We start from the raw sequence: 20643 nt of genomic DNA, 5'->3' as shown, positions 1-20643 counted from the left end.
CATACATGCCAAAAAGAAGAAAATAATATTCTCCTATTGTTCTCCTTTTCCTTTACCCATGAATGTTCCTCCATTCTCCTCCACCAATGTTGTACAGAGAGAGAAGTGAGCAATGAAGAAAACTGAGACACCAATTTTTAGGACATCACTACCTCTAACCCCAGACATAATCTTATTCATGTCCTAATGGAAACTTGGTTTGTTCCTCTTAAGCCCAAGTTGCTAGAGTTCCCTACTCAACACCTTTATATCCTGACCTGCTCTCAAACTAAAAACAAGAAAACAAGAGGGGATGGGTGAAGCAGTCATGGAGGGTCAGCGCTGGCTGCCACTGGAGGCCAATCCTGAGGTCACCAACCAGTTTCTCAAACAATTAGGTCTGCATCCTAACTGGCAATTTGTTGATGTGTATGGGATGGATCCTGAGCTCCTTAGCATGGTTCCAAGACCTGTGTGTGCAGTGTTGCTTCTCTTCCCTATTACAGAAAAGTATGAAGTATTCAGAACAGAGGAGGAAGAAAAAATAAAATCCCAGGGACAGGATGTTACCTCATCAGTATATTTCATGAAGCAAACCATCAGCAATGCCTGCGGAACAACTGGACTGATCCACGCTATTGCAAACAACAAAGACAAAATGAACTTTGAATCTGGGTCAACCTTGAAAATACTCCTGGAGGAGTCTGTGTCAATGAATCCTGAAGAACGAGCCAGATACCTGGAGAACTATGATGCTATACAAGTTACTCACGAGACCAGTGCCCATGAAGGTCAAACAGAGGCACCAAGTATAGATGAAAAAGTAGATCTTCATTTTGTTGCATTAGTTCATGTAGATGGGCATCTCTATGAATTAGATGGACGGAAACCATTTCCAATTAACCATGGGAAAACTAGTGATGAAACTTTATTAGAGGACGCCATAGAAGTTTGCAAGAAGTTTATGGAATGTGACCCTGATGAGCTAAGGTTTAATGCAATTGCTCTTTCTGCAGCATAGCCCGTCAGTCATGGAAACACCAAATACTATATTATTTGCAACAAAAGTTAAATTTCCGCTGCCATACACTAACTCAAAATTTTTGATATTTTTATTAACTTGACTGATTAAACTTTGTGAATTAAACTTCAATTTAAAAAAAATACTGATATTAAAGCCAAAGGTTTTGCTCTTCTTGTTGAACAGAAAAAGTAGTCTTCAACATCAAATACATGTTTTTGTGTTAACACAGGCAGAAACCTAATGTAATTTTGAGGTTCAGAAAAAAGATAAAGGAAAAATCCTAAGCACTGCTTCAACCTAAGTTATGATTCAGTTTCTTACATACCTGTCATAACACTCTGTTGGAAATTCTGACATCTATTAGATATTTCTTCCTAAATTCCCCTTTGGTTGTCACCAAAACAGTAAAGATTTAAGAGTTAACATCAGAACACCTAGTTTACCCTCAAAATATATTCACTTCTACTGAGTCTATAAGTCTATGTCTTTCATTATATGAATTCAAAAATGACCCATTAATATGTATTACTATATACAGATCTTAGAAACTAAGAAACTAAGAAATTCTTCTTTCCTAAAACATCAACATAATTGATTCATAATAATGCTGAATTAGCAACATTTTCATACTCTTTGCTAAAAACCTTTGTTGATACACATATATGTGTATATATACATATATATTTCTATTCACCTCATTCTTCATTTACCTTGTTAACTGCAGCTTTCTAGCTTTCAGGATTAGGATACCAACTTTATTTTTACATAAGTGACATCTTGTGGTGTTAAATGGTATAACTTTTTCTTTCATGTTCAAAATATGTCTGTTTTAAGTCTCAAGAAACAGGAAAGTTAACTGAAAAAATTCTAACAAACAGAAAAGTTTAACTGAGAAGCTAGAACAAATATTATTATTACCAGGAAAGTCACTTTTATTTTAGTACCAGAATAAACTAGCAACTATAATCAAAAGGAAAATTTTACCAGTTACATATAACAAGTTAGCAGGTGTTACATAACATAAATTGCCTACTTTTTTAAGTCTAAAATCCACAACTCATTAAAGCCTTCCACTCATTTTAAAGACTCATTTTAAATTAAGGGGAAAATGAAAATTATGTAGTGCTGTCACTCTAGCAATGCTACTCAAAGCACTACCTGAAAAAGTCTGGTATAAGAATCATTACGAGTCCACAAACATCTAGTACTAACGTACTAGAAGACATGTTCAGAAGTTAGCACATTTAGATACTTGAGAGTAATTTCACAATATAATTTTATATTTCTTGAATCTAATAAAAATCAGGGCTTGTATTTAATATGCTTTTTTCATTTTATTTTTCTAGTAATTTTTTATTGTATTTTATGGAAGTCTCTATTCATGACAGAATGAGATTTTAAAAAAAAAAAAAAAAAAGAAAAAGGGCTCTTCACCAGTTTGACAGCACTGGATTACACAATTACCTTTCAGGGGTCAGTGTTATTTATTATTTATTCATAATAAAATTCATTATTGTTGGGAGTACAATTTGGTGAATGGTAAGCAACATACAAAGTCATGTAATCACTACAAGAACCACAGTATGGAACATTTTCTTCCTCACAAGGCATAAATGATTCATTCATGCTGTTGCATCTATCAGTAACTTCTTCCTCTTTTATTTAGAATGAAGAGAAGCACACAAAGTGATTTCTTCCTTCACACCATTTTTTCCCTGAGGGCAGTTCTCAAATCACCATGTGGGAGAATAAAGCCCAAGAGGTCACAAATATAAGTGACTAAAGAGCAGATGTTGAAGTTCAGGACTACCACAGTGACTGGAACTTGAGGGCAAAATCACAGATACTGGAACTAACAAAAAGGTACACAAAAAAAAAATATGTCTACCGACTCCCTTCATGTATTTAGCAACATTTTCACAGGACAAGAAAAAAATCCAAAAGAAAACAGTAGCTGGGAGGTTACCTATGTGAACAGCAATGTCAACAACCACACACTGTCAGGAAGATGAGCCAGAATGCAAGTCTTTCCTAAGCAGAGAGGCCGTGGTAAACACCTTGGACTTTCAAAATTACAGAAGAGCCACATGAAATAAGAATATGAGAAAAATAAGCTGAGCACCAGTGGCTCACAACTATAATTCTAGCTACTTATGAGGCTAACATCAGGGCCAGTTCAAGCAAATAGTTCATGAGACCCCTTCTCCAAAATAACCACAGCAAAATGGACTTGGCAGCGTGGCTCAAGCAGTAGAGTACCTGTTTTGCAAGCACCTACTTTGCAAGCCCAAAGCACTGAGTTCAAACCCTAGTCTCACCAAAACAAAAAAAAGGGAAAAACTAAAATAAAAGACATTCAAAAGCCTACAACTGAATTTAAGCAGTATCAAAGCGATCTGCTGAAACTATTTGCCTGGGGGAGGAAACTCTCTGGAAAAAAATATCACCCAGAGCATCAATTTTTTGTCCTAAATACCCACCATCTAATCAAAACTTATGAGACAGGCAGAAACTATTTTGCCCTTATCTCTAATTTTGTTGAAGAGAGAGTATAAGCAATAATAGGAAGGACCAAGGGTTTTTGCTGGTTGAGATAAGGATAGCTATACAGGGAGCTGACTCGCATTGCTTTCCTGTACATGTGTGTTACCTTCTAAATTAACGCTTAAGGGAGGGGGCGGGGGATGGGGGGAGAAATTATCCAAACAGTGTATGCACATATGAATAAAAGAAAAAAAACTTATGAGACAAACTAAGAGGAGAAGAGAAAGAGGAGAAAGAAGAAGAGGAGGAAGAAGAAAAAGAAATGAAAAAAAGAAGAAAGCAAAGAAAGGGGAAAAACAAAAACAGACCCATGACTGATTCAGATATTAGTTATAAGATTTTAAAATAACTACAATTAATATTGTCAGAAAAATTCAGGAAAAGAGGAACAAAATAGATGAAACAATAGAGAATGTTAACAAGTAGACTCTATACAAAATAATCAAATAGATATCCAGAAGTAAAAATACACAGAATCTGAAATTAAGAACCCATTGGAGCAAGAGGGTAGAAGGGGGAGCATAGTTCAAGTGACAGAACACTTGCCTAGGAAGCATGAGGTCCTGAGATCAATCCCCAGTACCTCCAAACATAAAAAATAAAATAAAAACTGGATAGGATTAACAGCAGATTACAGATTAGAAATGGAAGAAGACAGGATTATGGAACTTGAAGACAGGTCAAGAGAAAATACACAAATTGAAGCACAGAAAAATAAAAGAATGGAAAACAGAGCAGAGCATCAGAGATATGAAAGATACAGTCAAAATATCTAACACACCTCTAACTAAAATCCCAATAAGGGAAGAGAAAAATAATGGGACAAAAACAGTATTTGAAGAGATTACAGTTAGTAATTCCAAACTGACAAAAGACATAAACTCACATATTTTTAAATCTTAGGAAAAAAACATAAAATTACACCAGGCAAAGCACAGTCAAAGTGCTGAAAACCAAAGACAATGAAAAAAAAAATCTTAAGAGCAATGAGAAAGTAAAAACATTACCTTAAGACGGGGTGAGCAAACCTTTCTATCAAGTGCCAAGCAATGAATCTTTTAGGCTTTACCAGACTTACCACCTCCAATATAACTACTCATCTTTGCCACTGTAGCATGAAAGCAGCTATAGACTAAAAGGCAATTTTCTAATTCCTGCTTTACAGACCCAACAATAACACTGACAGCCAACTTTTCAAGAGACATTATTGAAACCAGAAGATAATGGAATAACATATTTAAAGGGTTGGAACAGAAAAAAAAAATGCCAACACAGAATTCTTAACCCATTGAAAATATCCTTCAAGGGCTGGTGCATAGCTCAAGTGATAGAGGACCTGCTTAGCCCGCAGGAGGCCTTGAGTTCAAACCCAAATATCAACAAAAAAGTTTTTTTTTTTAATGTATCCTTCAAAATTAAAGATAAGATAAATCCATTTTAAAACAAATCAAAGTTGAAGATCTGTTGCCAAGATATCAAAGGATATCATTTCAAAAGGAAGTGAGAATTTTTAATTTATACATATACAAGCTATATGTGTTCTAACTTTATAATTCCCACTTGGAAAGCAAAAGCTTTCCAAAATCATAATTGGCAATTTTAACACAACTCTTAGTAACTAACAGAAAAAGCAGACAAAAAAAGGAACATCCAAGATGTACAAAATTTGAACAACACAATAAAACAGTTTAACTTGACGTACACAGAACACTATGCCATGCAACTACAGAATGAACATTCATGAATACACAGAACATTTACCAAAATACTATCTGCTGGATAAGAGATCAGCAAATTTGAAAGATCTAAATCCATATTATGTAAGTGAAATGTAATTAGAAACCAGTAACTAAAAATGTCCAAATATTATGAAATATAAGCAACGCACCTCAAATGACCTATGAGCCAAAGAACTCATAAGGGAAATAAGAAAATATTTGGAATTAACTAATGAAAACTACAGCATTTCACAACTTGTAGGATACTGCTAAAGAAGTACTTAGAAGTAAATTTAAAATTCCAGCTGCATTAAAAAGACTGAAAATCAATGATCTAAGTTTCAATCTCAAAAAGCTAGAAAACAGCAAATTGAACTCAAGCTACAAGTAAAAACTACAGATAAGAATTTAATAAAATGGAAAGCAAATTATAATAGAAAACAACTAAAGGTCAGCATCTATTTCAAATAGGTTGTAATAAAGCACTTATCATCAAGACTAGCACATTTATTTCCTCAACATCAGTTTGTTCCAGGAACAGTTCTAACTACTAGGGTCCCTGACTTCTTTAAACTTACATTCAGTGAATGAATTGGAGGTAGGGAAATAAGGGGAATGACAGAACAAAAAAGGAAGAGGGAAGGAGGGAGGAAGGGAAGCCTAAGGAAAGATCAAATAAGAAATCAGCAAAGAATTAAAATAGAGAATGCGATAAAGCAATCCTAGGTGATTACAAGACTTCCTCACCCTTAAAAGTTTTAAAGGAGCCACCAATGTAGTTGAGTTTATATATGCTGAGGCAAAAAAAATATTCATTTGGAACAGAACGAATATTCCTTTTCACTATTTTATAGCACTCTAAAGCAAAAATATCACTTTATATAGAAGATTAAAAGACTGGAAAAAACTCAAAACAATAAGAGGAAATTCAGCAAATATACACAAAGATTTTTTTTAATTTTGCTCACAAAAAAATGCTATAAATGAAGTCAAAAACAAATAAAAATTACTTTGGTACTCAATCCTTAAAATACAAAGAGTCCTGAGAGCTGATCCATAGGGAAGTGAGCACAGCACATTTTTTAAAAAGTATTTCACTGAAAAAATAAACCAATAACCATAAAGATGACTTAAACATATTCATAAAGAGGATTATATAACATATTGTACCTATAAGGTTGGCTAATATTTAATCTGATGGTACCAGTATTGGTAAAGGTGTAAGGAAAACAGACTTTACTGCTGGTGGCTGGGAGAAAACTGGTGTAACCCATTTGGAAGGTAATTTAGCAATACCTATCACAATTTAATACACAATAACTTTGACTTAACAATTCTACCTCCACACATTTTCCCTATAAATTCACACACAAGTATGCAAACATGCATGTTGCAGTACTGATTATACTTGACAAAGTGAAATCTATCAAATGCCCTTCAAAAAGGGGACTAATTAAAAAAAGGAGTACAAGGAAATATACAGTGGTTAAAACTGAGATATTTTAATATGCCGTTATAAAAAGATCTCTAAGGCATATTAAGTAAAAAGGAAGATAATTGTGTGTGTGTGTGTGTGTGTGCATAAAATTCTTTCATTTTTCTCCTAGAAAGATATATAAGAACTTGCTCACTGTATTTCTCTATAATGATATGAGAATGAAAGCTGTATCATTTCCATATTACTGATGAATTTACCACTAACATATCTTATGTTTATAACATATAATTAACTTATTTAGCCACCTAATACAAGTATTGTTTTCCAGAACTTATAACATTGCTTAACTTGTCTTATAAATAGAGACACAAAGTTTTTATGAAACATGTGCAGGTATTATTATTCTCATGTAATAGATAAGGAAACTGAGACAGAGAAAAGATAATGTCAACAATAAGATTATAAGAAATTCTAAAATCACACAACTTCTAAGTATGTCATCATTGTCGAGCCAGGAAATGGTAAAGTAAGGAATTAAGACTCTTGTTTTGAAATCCAGCACTTATCCCATTTGGTGACAACTTCTGCTATAAGGTGAATATATTTAAAACACATTTTAAGCAATGTAAATATCTTATAATTTATAGTGTCACTCCACCTCCTTCCCAAACTACGATCTACCACAAGAGAAATTTATGTATTTTTTCCTTTAAGCGCAAAATTTTTATGTAAAGAAAACTAATCACTGGAAGCGCAGTAAACACTGATTATAATTATTCTCAATAGTAGTCTAAAACATCTGTGACACACTCCTGTGTAAGTCCAAATAAATTTTATTTTTACTGACATTACTTTGACTGTATTTGGTTAACATTATCTCATGTAGATTCATCTGCTCAAAATTAATTAGTATTACAGAATATTGCATTCCATCCAAATAATTCATCTTTGTTGGCTCACATGCCTCACTGCTATTGGCAAGCCACAGTAATAATGGGCATGGTGCCATAGTAACAGATGGGTATAAACACAGACATGCCAAAGAGTCAGTTTGTACATCAAATCTGAGTATTAGTATTAGATCTTCTTCCAAGAAATTCATAAGCTTTAGTTGAGTAAATATAATTTTTCTACAACTGTGTTAATAAACTAAACTAACTAAAAGCTAGATTAATTTTAAAACTTTTTATTAAAAGCAAAACAACTTTCCAAGGCCCAGAAAAGTTTTCCACTTGATGAATTTGGATTAGCCTTCTGTGTGGGGAACTGAGGAAACCAATATGTAATCTCTACCTTAGATAAACTTTGTCCCTGAAGCACTTGAAAATCTAAATAAAAATTCAGCTTTTGAAAAGTCACATGGCAATGCTGAGATAAAGCTCTAGATATCTGTTGAGCAACAATGTGAATATAGTTAACATTAAACTCTACACAAAAAAAAAATTTTAAATGGTAAAAAAAAAAAAAAAAATCACTGTTACCTGTTTTCCAACTCAATTTTTTTTAAAAGTCACATGGTCCCACCAAGTTTCCTGATACAGGTTATATAGGCATAGAAACAGAAAAGGGGTTCTATAAATTCCTACTTGGCAGGAACAGAATCCAAAGGTACAAATCACTAAAGTTTACATGATAACCTTTGTTGTCTGTTGAAAAATAATTCTCACCTATAACTGTTGTTTTTAAAAGACTAATTTATTTCCACGTGCAGTTTTAAATTTTTGAAATATAAAACATACTATTGGCCAAATCAAATCAAAACCTTTTTATTATTTTCAGTATAGAAATGAAAAGCTATTTTAAACATCAGGAATGCTAAGTAAGAAGAGGGAGGAGGAAGAAAGGTTATTTGTACTCAACATCACCCAAAATCATTTGTTAAATAATACACAAAGCCCAGGATAAAATGATATTGTGTGTGAGCAGGTGTATGTGTACACACATGTAAAAAAAAAAAACTATCTCTGACATCCAGACTTTTAAAACATATTGTCTTTTTTAAAAATAAGGTTCAAGTATCCGCTGTCCTAGAAAAACCTAATTTGTTATTTCACAACATATATTAAAAATGAGTTGCTTATTTTAACCTTAATCTGTAAAATTCTTACTATTCTTAGAATCAAAGTTAAAGTCTAGTTTCCTTCACACTCTAGCAACTATCTCTCCAATCTCATTCTCCATTGTTCCTTTCTAAGAACTCTCTTCTATCCAAACAGGCTCACTCACTGTTGCAAACTTTTACCTTCCTCTTGGTTTTTCTGTACCCAGAATACCCTTCATCCTTTCCCAATCCTTGTGTCAAGGCTTAAATCAAAGTCTACCTTCACCTGCAATTACACCAGTCTGTGATCATTCCCTCCTTCAAAATCCTGTAGCACACCTTATCCCATTTGACACTAAGTTAATACAATTTTATGTTAGTGTTCTGATACCTCAAAAGATAAAATACATGAAAATATTCTGTAAGCTGACACACAGATATGATTCTTTTTAGAGAACAAACATAAAAGCCCTGGAATTCCAAAGCATGAGAGACTAGCCCCCATGAATTCAGACAAGGGAAGTAGTTCTCCATGTTGGAAAATAAGGGGCCCTCTGGGCAATTACATACCTGCGATCATGGTGAGGAGTCAAAAAAAGGTGAAACAGTGTAAGTATGTAGGCATGAAGCCCTATAAAAATAGAAGATATTTTAAAGTGTGAACCTAAGTATTTGGATAGGAGAGTAATAAGAGATGGTGTTAGATCGGGTGAAGAGGCCACTCACATAAAGACATTCAGAGCCAATGTGATTCAAACACACCCAAATCCAGAAATGGTTTCTGGTTGAGTAACTGGGGCCAAACCACAACACTACTGAACATAAAGAGTATCTAGTGCAAATAATTAAAACAATAGAGACCTGGGCTAAGCAAGGCCTGGAGATCTCTGAAGAGGGAAATTTGGCTGAGGAAGTAGCTCAATAATAGAGTGCTCATCTAGCATATGCAAGGCCCTTTGTTTCATCCTTATCACCACAGGAGGAAAAACAAGAATCAGGTTTTATGAAGTGAAAAAAGAGGCCCTGTGGACTTCAACAGTCACAATTTAAACTGATTCTCCCACCAATGTTTAGTAGGCAGGGCAGAGACAGCAAGAACTAAATGTTGTAGGAAGAATGGATGGACTTAAAGAGTCTTTGAGGTATATGAGAGGAAGAGCCAAAAAAAAACACTGAAAATAAAAGTACTATTTAAGGCACTGTGGTTATTATTTCAACTATAATGCTGATTTGCATCCCCCAAGCCAAAGAGCAGAGGCTATACAGAGTAGTCACTCAATTAATACTTGGCAATTACAACGATGGTGGTATAGAGTAGCAAGGATAAAAAACAAAATTAACTTATCATTGCCAACATTACCCATGTGTATTTATTTATGTCATGCTCTGTTTACCAACTTAAATCTAAGGGGAGGGATATTTGATTACTCATAACATACATATTGCATGACTAAATTTTAATGAAGAAAAGAAAAAAGGAGATATTAAGATAGAGGCAAGAGTAAAGTTAGTAACTCAAATTTATATTACCAAATTCCATATACTAAACTATAAATTTTGCTCTAAGTTTTCTAGCAGTCATTGTGCAAAGGAAAAAACAATGATTTACACTGTCAATAAAAGGAAACAATTATTCACACAGTCAGAAGAAATCATTACTTCTGGCATTAAACTCAATACATCCACATGGAAAACATTTTCAGAAATATCCACCACTGAGTTTAGCTAGCCTATCCATCCTTGCTATTGTCATCTGCCACTCCTCCACTAAATTAAGATACTTTAGCCATTAGCTATTGTTCTGAGTGCTTCAACTGAGTGCTTCAAACTTGCACCTGGAAACTCCATCTAGTACCCTGATTTCTAAATTCCTTGACCTAATCACCTTTACTGATTCTCTCCTTCAGGCAGCTTCCAGCTGTTCACTCCCAGATTCATACACTAAACCTTGTGAACACCCAAAGCTACTCAATCTCTGAAATTTTAAAATTATACAACTTTTTTTTTTAAATCAGACTCTCTTATCCTTATGGCACTCTCACTTCTACTCTTCCTAATCCTTTGGCCTCTTAGACATCTAGTCCCCTGATAATTCTTTTCCTATAAGCCTCCTTTATTTCCTTCCCACTCTAGCTTAAATGCCATGTTTAATTACTTCAACATCTTTCTTACCAATATTCTAAACTTCTGACAAATTGTCATTTATAGCACTCACCTAGAAAAATTTCAGTCCATCATGAACTGATGGTTTTCTTCATCTATGCACAACTGTTAAACCTGCTACAGAAAAAGATCACACTATTGACACCATAGATCAACTGGCCTTTAATCTCAACTAGGCAAGCCCTCAATATCGTTCAACAGTCCTTCCAGGTTTTCTCTGTCAGCAGGCCTCTGACTATCTCCAGGAGTTACTTCAGACCGTCCTCAAACTTTTGTCCCTGCTATATCCTTTCCCACTCTCATCTCACTGGACAATCTAACTATTCTTCCCTCTCATTTGCAAGACTAAATCACACTCCAAATCCATCCTTGAAGTATCAAAGAGGCCAACATGGCTGGAGTAATAAACAAATGAGGAATGGTAAATTAGTATAGACTACAACCTGATGATTTCCAAATTTAGATTTCTAGTCTGACTCCTCCCCTGTGCTCCATACTCTTATATCCCACTGCCTACTTAAATTAATATAGTAAATATAAATTTACTATTAAATCATCAGATTATAGTCTATACTGATTTACCATTCCTCATTTGTTTACTCCAGCCACATTGGCCTCTTTGTTGATCCTTACACAGGTCAGAAATTCTCCTGCCTTGACACCTAAGCAATTACCATTTCTTGTGCAAAATACTCTTTCCAGACATCTGCATGTCACTCCCTCACCTCCTTTACGTATTATACTCCATCAACAACTTTTTAAGGATCTTTTCCTGACTTTGCATCACAACTCCAACCCAACCCTATTTTAGCTCCTATACTTCCTACACTACACCCCACTTTATTTTTCTCTACAGCATTTGTCATCACATGACCATATGTTGATTTGCTTAATGCCTGTCTTCCTTCTACTAGGAATATAAACTCGACAGCAGTTTATCCACTGCTTAATCCCCAGCATCAAGAACAGTGCTCAAAATGTTACTCAATAAATTACTCAATTGCTCAATAAATTACTTCTATTATTTTTTAAATTACTGAAATACATCTGGCATATAACGGGCACTTAATAGTTACTGACCACTTTCTAAAGGTTCATTCTGCTTTAAACTCTCCAATGGCTTTGATTCTCAGATTAAGATCCAAAATCCTTACAAGACCCTGTACAATCTGGACCCTACCTTCCACTCTACTCCTTAACTCTGCCCTCATATCCTACTAATTTCCTCACTATTCTTCACATAGACTTTAAGAAACTTGGAGAAAAATCTTCCCCAAGAATAAAGCTGGGGGATGCTCCCTGAAAATGCACAATTTTGGAATCAGCCAAATTCACAGTCTCTCCCTTGTCCAACTGTTATGCCAACTCATTCAGATGAAGGATTGAAGATATGGCCTTCTAATTAAAGCATCAGTTCCTATCAGCAGTACAAGTAATCAGCCCATCAATGAGTAGACACTGCCTACAAATTGTTCACTTTTGTAGATCTATGAACTCTTTCTAGCTGATATGCTAAATAAGTCTTCTCAAAATATACAACCAACATTATTCATAATATGAAATACAGGAAAATAATTTCCTTCCTGATTATTCTACTTTGGGCTCTTCACTTTAAATTCTGAATTTGGACTGCAGGCAATTTGTTTTTGTCAGTATTTCATTTATATACACAAATGCAAGACTGTCAAATTATTTCACCATAATACATTTGTCATTCTATGAGTGTAACTTTCCTGCAGTTCAAAAAAAAAAGAACACTTCAATGAACCATCTGTCTGCTTTTTTGTTTGTTTTAATCATTCAACTCCAGTTAATATTGCTCTAAATTCTCTTTTTTTAAAACAACATAGTATCTCACAGCTTGTGATTTCACTGTAAGGCTGGAAATGTAAGTATTTCAGAGTTCCAGAAATTTCAGTCATCTTAAAAGCATCCTATATCAAGGAATGAACACTTTCTTGGCTGAATAGTTGTAAAACAAAATGTAAAGTCAGAACTGACACTCCTCAAAGAAGAAATGCAAGTGAAGCAAAATGAAACACTTTGGAAAACAGGATTCCACTTACAGGCGAATTTCATCAAATTTTTATTCAATGTAGTAAAACCTTAATTTAAGGAATTAAATATTTAATTTATTTAAATATTTAAATGAATTATTTCAAGAATTAAATTATAACTGGGTGCTGGTAACTCACACCTGAAATCCTAGCTACTCAGGAGGCAGAGATCAGGAGGATGACAGTTCGAAGCCAGCCACAGGCAAATAGCTCTTGAGATCCTATCTCGAAAAAAAAAGGGTTGGTGAAGTTGCTTAAGGTGTAGGCTCTGTGTTCAAACCCAAGTACCGCAAAAAAAAAAAAAGATAATTCTAATTTATCTACCCAACAATGCAATGCAGATCCCATATAGAGCTTTTTCTTTCAACAGTCATTTTAGAACAAATGTTGACATTTACTTCCTGAAAAAAATCAATAAAATGTTAAAGTTGCCTAGTATATAATGAGCCTTTTGTAAATAAAAAATTGGAATCCAACTTAAACATACAATAAACAAATACATTGTCCAGAACCAAACATAAATTTCAAACCAAACAGAATTAACAAACAGATCATTTACCAAAACTGGATTTATTTAGAATTTAAGGAACTGAAATCTTTGAAACTTAAAGATGATCTGATGTACAATGGTATGCTGCAAAGCCACTGGTGGCTTATATTTTCATACCAACAACCCTGGACTTCTAAGCAAAGAGAAAGAAACTCATGGGAAGCTTAAAACTCTTCATAGCATGCTTACAACCTGGGGTTCAAACTAAAATGTGCTTAACATTTCAAAGTTTCAGCATTTCTACTATTACAATTTAATAGTAATTATAGACTTGTATTATAGATTGCTAGTTCACAGTAGCCATATCTTGCCCACTAAATTCTAAGCTTCTTAAAGGCAAAATAAATATCTTATGATTTTTAAAAACTCAGAGGGTTGGGGTATAGCTCAGTGGTAGAGCACATACTTAGTTTGTGCATGGCCCTGGATTTGATTCCTGCTCCAAAGGGGGAAGGGAAAAACAGAGAAATGAACTAGCCATATAGAATAATCCCAAATTTGTAAATAAAAACAAGTAAGAGAGAAATTTTTTAAATCCTGACTGACATGACAATTCAAGTCAGCTAACCCTAAACACAGCCAAGACTCAAGCAATACCATGAAGAAAATAGTTTTCTGGACCTATATACAATTAATTTCAGGGTGATGCTATAATACAGTACAACAGGGAAAGCCTACCAGGTTTTCCTTCTGTATAGGGTCCACTAAGTCAGTCATGTTTCTTTTTTATCCAACCTCCCCTCCCCCTTGGATGATGCTGGGGACTGAGTCCAGGGCTTGTGCAGTCTATCACAAGTTCTACCATTGACCCACATCCTCAGCCTTCATTTTTTAACAACACTGCCTACTAAGATAGTAAATATTAATAGACTGTCAATCACTGAAAGGAGTAAAAGGACCTGAAAATATCTGTCAAGTAAAATTACAAAGCAAATACTTTGCTAGTCACCTTCACATAAATTATACTTTTTTTTTTTGAGTGCTGGGGATTGAACCCAGTCTTGCACATGCTAGGCAAGCACTCTACCCAAACTACATCCTCAGTTCCTAAAATATACTATTGAACATAGGCAGACATGTAAGATATTTCTCTATATAAATATTCAACAAGTATTTACTGAGTGACAAGATCACCTGAGAATACAGAATAATTGAATGAGATAAAGATACACAATGAGAAATACTAGGATAAGTTTAAAAAAATGGAGCAAGCTCTGAATAAGAACAATAATAAAGCATTAAATAAAAACAGAACCTAATTTAAAATGTGGGCTAGTGATGTAGCTTAGTGGTTAGAGTCCTTGCCTAGCATGTGTAAGGCCCTGAATTCAATCTCCAGCAAAAAAAAAAAAAAAAAAAAATTTAGAGTCTCATGTTTAGACATGATTCATTTAGAGCTATGTCAAAAATAATGCATGACTATTTATAAGGTACTGACACTCAGAACTAGTTTATCTTTATTTTGAATAAAATGCATTCAAGAACATCCTCTAGTCAGGCTCTGGTAGCTCACACCTATAATCCTAGCTACTTGGGAGGCAAAGATCAGGAGGATCACTGTTCAAGTCCAGGCTGGGCAAACAGTTCTCAAAACCCTCTCTCGAAAACACCTAACACAAAGAAGAGCTGGTGGAGCTCAAGTGGTACAGTGCCTGCCTAGGAAGCATAAGCCCTAAATTCAAACCTCAGTACCACCAAAAAAAAAAAAAAAAAAATACTTCCTTGCAATAGGGCAGTCTCATAGTTGCACTTCTATATATATTCAAAAGATAAGAAAAGTGGTGGAATTGAAGTTAGAGTTGCTGTAATTACACACAAACCATATGTAATCTTATGAGTAATCTTACTGGTATTGAAAGCTAAAAGTAATGAAGTAATTTTCAAAGCTGATACTATAAAGTTGAAAATAAATAAAATTTAAGTTAAAAATAAGTTAGGCTTTATTAATGCAATGAAAACACACTGATGTAATATACCCACTACAGGAAAGCACATGGACCTTTGCTCTTATTTAAACCAGCTCTATGAATCCAAACAAATGAAAACTTCACTCCAATTTCAGCAGAGTACAAATGCTACCTTTTCATGTGTTTCAGGAGGTATTGTACTGCTAAATACAATTACTAGTTGCTAACCTTTTAACTGTTAAACCCAAGGGCCTCTTCAGCCTCCATTTTATTTACCTCACTCTACAACTCCTGACAGTGGTCATTTTGTCCTCCGAACTTTCCTGTTAGCTTCTTTTAATCCTTCCTCTGATTTCCTACCTCTCTGAACACTGACTCTTTCCTAGTTCTTCCACTCATACATTAAACTGTCTTACTTTTTAACAAATTCTCCTTGGGTGATTTCATCATTCCCCATCCCCGTGCTTTTCCTCCTACCTGCTATCTTAAATTCTGAGGTCCAAGTCTCAGTCTCATCTCAACAGTTACTTTCTTCTTCAGTTCTCCTCCTTTTTTCCTCCATGTGGCAAAAGTTTTCTCAGACTTTAGAATTAAAATATCACCACCTCAAGGAGGTTTTCACCAATTTTCCCAGTGTTAGTTAATATTCTAGTTTAGAAATCACTTTCATTTACACCATCCTGTGAGAACCTCACAAAATAGCAAGTATTATTATACCCTTTCCAGAAATAGAGGAAACTGAAGTTTGAGGGAAAAAAAGAATCAAGCAACTTGAACAAGTAGAAAATATTAACTTATGTGGAAAACATTAGCTTAAATCCAGGTCATCTGACTCCAGGTCAAATACTCCAATACACATGATGCTCTCAAAGGAAAAGAAATTTATCAAATTCAGTGCTCCAGCATTAGATGCACTATACACTTACAATCATATATTCTTATTGAATCGAGAAGGGACAGATGGAGGTTAAGTGAGTACCAAAACAAAATTAGATAAGAGGAACAAGTTCTAGTGTTCCACAGCACAGTAAACTCCTCACAGTTTACCATAACCTATTATGTATTTTATGAAGAATTAGAACAGAGCTCAAAGATTCCAAACAAAGAAAAGAAAGGAGATGAAAATGCTAATTACTCTGACTTGATCAAGGAAAGAAAGCAGTGTAATCGATTTTTAAAAATTAGTGATTCTGCATAAAGGGTAGCTCTCTCTACTATCATTCCAACTTTTTAATAAATTTCAAACTATTTCAAAGCAATCCATTAAAAATTAGAGCAAGGAGCCAAGTGTGGTGGTGACAGTGGTAATCTCAACACTTGAGAGGCTGAGGCAGGAAGATCCTGATTTGAGGCCAGCCTGCTACACAGCAAGACCCTGACTTTAAAAAAAAAAAAAAACTTCAGAGCAAAGAATTTTGTGGGGGGTGGGGGGGTACTGGAGCTTGAACTTAGGGCCTTCACCTTGAGCCACTCCACCAGCCCTATTTTTGTGAAGGGTTTTTCAAGATAGGGTCTCTCGAACTATTTGCCCAGGAAGGCTTAGAACCATAATCCTCTTGATCGCCACCTCCTGAGTAGCTAGGATTACAGGCATGAGCCACTAGCACCAGGATAGAGCAAAGAACTTTTGAAACAGGGTCTCACTCTGTAGCCCAGACTGGTCTGGAACTCAGGACCCTCCTGCCTCAGCCTTCCTGGTGCTGGGATTCCAGGCATGGGCCATGGCCACCAGCTCAAAGTAAGTTTTTTTGTTTGTTTGTTTTTTAACATAACTTTTGTCATTTGATTTTTAAAAGAGCAAGTAATATCACCATTTTATAAATGAGAGCATTTAGGCTCAAAGAGAGACTAAATGACCCCTTCCAGAACAGAAGTCTCCTTGTCTCTGTACAACTCCACTGGATTGCAGTTCTGTGGCCAAAATGTTTCTAATTCCTGGAAGCTTCAAGGTCATATGCTGTCTACAGCTACTATTCAAAATTTTAAACTTCTATCAATTGTATACATTCTGTAATAAAAGCAGCAAAAATTTCAAGTTATGAGAAGCATATCCATGCACATGAGAGAATGGGCTGAAATTAGAATGTCTAAGTTCAAATCGAGACAGCTTTGTGACTTTGGGCATATTAACCACTGGGCTCCTATTTCTTCATCTGTAAAGTGGAACCAGTGTCTCAGAACAGTCCATAAGGTTGTTAAGAGGGCTGGAGGAAGTAGCTCAGTGGCAGAGTGCTTGCCTAAGCAAGGCCCTAGGTTTGATCCCCAGCACTGCAAAATCAAAAATAAATAAATAAAACAGATTGATTGTGGAAAGTGTACAGTGGTGTGCATAAACGCACAAGCACTCAAAAAATGTTACCTCTTTTTATTTTAAATCTAACCTCAACAGCACTGGTCAAAACCATACATTCTTACCAAATCTGGCCCAAATCTGACAATATCTAAAAGAAAAATACCTTAGTTGCTCATAAACCATGAGGATAAATTAAATATAAGCAAAGTCCATGCAAAAGAGACCAATGAAGACTATTTAATTCCACACTTAAAACAGTCTGCTAATAGAAATGCGGAGCTACAATAAGTTCCTTATTGGATCAATTGTTAGACTAAGCAATCACCTAAAGGCACAGAATGACAAATGAAATCAAGTTACCTTACTTTTAAACTTTCCTATCCTAGGAATAAAGAAAACAGAAAAACATCAATTTTGTATGCTATACATCAGATTTCAGTCACCTTAATAGCAAAAATTTAATCCCCATTTCAATTCCAGATTACCCAATCTTGTTAAAATTTAAAAGTGGTTGTAGTGGTTCACATCTGTAATCCCAGCATTTGGGATCTGGAGTTTGAGAGCAGCCTGGGGCTACAAAGTGACATCCTGTCTCAAAACACCAAAAGAAGTTCAATTATACCCTTCTGATGCCTGCAAAGCTATAGCCCAGATACATCGTTTAATTTAGCATGAATCTATTTCACAGCCTATTATGTGACCTAATGGTTAACTACTGAGAGAGTCACAGTAAGAAAAATGTAAAAGGATTACAATACCATATAAACAAAGCTATCAGGATTTTGCAAGTTCAAGCCCATCCCGCTTATTAAAAAAAAAAAAAAACCTGAGGATGTCTTCTTTTCAATTCTAGGTGACACTTAATATGAACCCTTAGTAACTTTTTACAAAGTACACATTGGTTAGTTTTTAAAAATCACATTAGAATTTGTTCATGGTAACACTTTTTAAATTCTTTCTCTACACATATGCTTATTTTGTTTTGGACTGAGTTTGTGGGGGGGTTGCCCACCCTGCAAAATGTGTGTGTGTGTGTGTGTGTGTGTAGCCCCTACTTTCCAGGGTCTCGGAACGGTCCATCTACAACACCCCTACTCCCCAAACACAGTCTTCCCCTTAAAGAAATGAATGTGCCGACTTCTGAGCCCGCAGACATTGTTAACTAGAAGAGCACGTTCAAAATTCAGTCCTGTGCGCCAGCGCAGACCGGGTAGGTCCTGGGTTTTGGTGGTGGGACCTAAGCTCACCAAGTAGTTCTTTCTAATGTCCCTAAAGTTTGAAAACTGCGAGGGACGCCAGCAGTCCGCCCGCGGTCCCTTACGACCCGACCCACACCCTACCCCCGCCCACGGGCCGCGCTCGGACCCAGCCCCTCTCCTCACTTCTTCAGGTCGCTGCTGAAGAGGCCGAAGGCGCCCGACGATGAGATGGCTGAGGTCGCCTCCTGACCCAGCTCCGCCGCCTCTCCTCCTCCGGATTGCTCATTGTACGCGAAACTGTTGGTGGACATGGCCGCCGAGCTGGGGCCGCGCTGGTCCGGCCGGGGTCTCTCTAAAGAGCTCGGATCAGAAGGACGACGAACAAAACTAGTCGGCGTGCGGGGAGGGGGGGCGCGCACAGACGCTTCCGTGCTCGTCACGGGTCCTGGGCCGAGCGCGCGCCCCGCCCCCTGCGCATGCCCAGTGCGCCCCCGCCGCGCCCACAGCTCCGGCCCCGCCCGGCTCCTTCTCCGGGTGTTAGAGGCAGCCCGGTAGCTTTACGGCGATTCGGGAAGGCCCGCGGTGGGCTTGCAGAGCGAGAACCCAGACACTGCACCGCTGTAACCCAAAAAGCGTTCCTATTTCTCCTGCAACGCCATTTGACACGCCAGGTCAACTTTCCTAAAGCCATCTCGATCACGTGTCCTCGTGGGCTGGTCTTCGCCCCTGCCTCTCTAGCGAGAGTGGCCCTGCTTCACGGGAGTCCCAAGCAATCTTCACCTCGGCCTTTAAGGAACCCCCTCCCGGGCCGGAGGGTGGAGGAACCTTAGAGGCGTCATCCTAGTGATGACGCCTCCTAGGGAGCCCAGGTGGGAGGGTAGTGATCTCTCCTAGGGAAAGCGGCTTTGCAGGTGCCGCTTCCCCTAGGCCGCGTCTCCAGTGGTCTTCTGCACCTGGCTTCCCTTTCCCCGGACCTCCCTCCTGTCCAGGCGGGTGTCAAAACCTTAGCCCGGGAATCAGACAGGGAAACGTGAACCTGAGGGCTGTGGGACATGGTGGAAAGCCAGGGTAATCCTGGACTCTTCTGAAGGCTGCGGCACCCACTGTGATGGGAGAAGACCGAACATCCTCCAAACCTCGCACTCTGCTTAAAGCTTCACCTGTTAAAATGCCCGCCAAAACACGCAATAATAACACCTAAAATATGTTGTTTATCAATATTGATGCTATTGATAGATTTATAGAATTTCACGTACAGCTGAAGGAGGATGACGATGATAGATAACTACATATTGTTATACAATGCTTAATTTAAACCAGACACTTCTAAATGGTTTTTATCTCCCAATTCATTTAATAGTAAAACAAACTAGGTTTTGGTTACTTTATCCGAAAAGTGAAGACATTGATGTACACATATCCTAAAAAATATCTCGTATAAAACTGAGTGTAGAACTTCTTGATTTTAAAGTATGTGCCCCTTTACCGGATATCCTAAATTGTTCGACATGATTTTGGCAATTCACAATCCCACAGCAGTGTATCAGAGATCACATTCTCATCAATTCTTGATTGTCTAAAGATGTTTTACTGTCATCAATATGATCAGTGTGAATATTTTTCTGTAATTAATTTTTATTTCCATAGCCATAGCGAATTTGAGTGTCTTTCATGTGATTATTATTCCATGTACATTTTATTTTCTCTAAATTTTTTTTGATGGTACTAGG

The 20643-nt window shown here is 36.4% G+C and overlaps 1 protein-coding gene and 1 pseudogene across 2 annotated transcripts in view; one reads left to right on the top strand and one right to left on the bottom strand.

The window, feature by feature from the left end:
* Ap3b1 (adaptor related protein complex 3 subunit beta 1) overlaps positions 1-19371 on the bottom strand; it is a 229497-nt gene extending 210126 nt beyond the window's left edge. Inside the window, exon 1 of one of the 2 annotated variants that reach the window (XM_074077237.1) lies at positions 19097-19371. In XM_074077237.1, the coding sequence (XP_073933338.1) occupies positions 19097-19224 (128 nt within the window). In that variant the 5' untranslated portion in view covers positions 19225-19371. The remainder of the gene's footprint in view (positions 1-19096) is intronic. The other variant, XM_020184110.2, reaches the window with a different exon arrangement.
* Positions 292-1048, top strand: LOC109699432 (ubiquitin carboxyl-terminal hydrolase isozyme L3 pseudogene; annotated as a pseudogene).
* Positions 19372-20643: the final 1272 nt, after the last annotated feature.

Source organism: Castor canadensis, chromosome 6, assembly GCF_047511655.1.
Source record: "Castor canadensis chromosome 6, mCasCan1.hap1v2, whole genome shotgun sequence".
In the NCBI taxonomy this organism is placed as follows: domain Eukaryota; kingdom Metazoa; phylum Chordata; class Mammalia; order Rodentia; family Castoridae; genus Castor; species Castor canadensis.
This window is presented reverse-complemented; position numbering and strand designations above follow the sequence as displayed.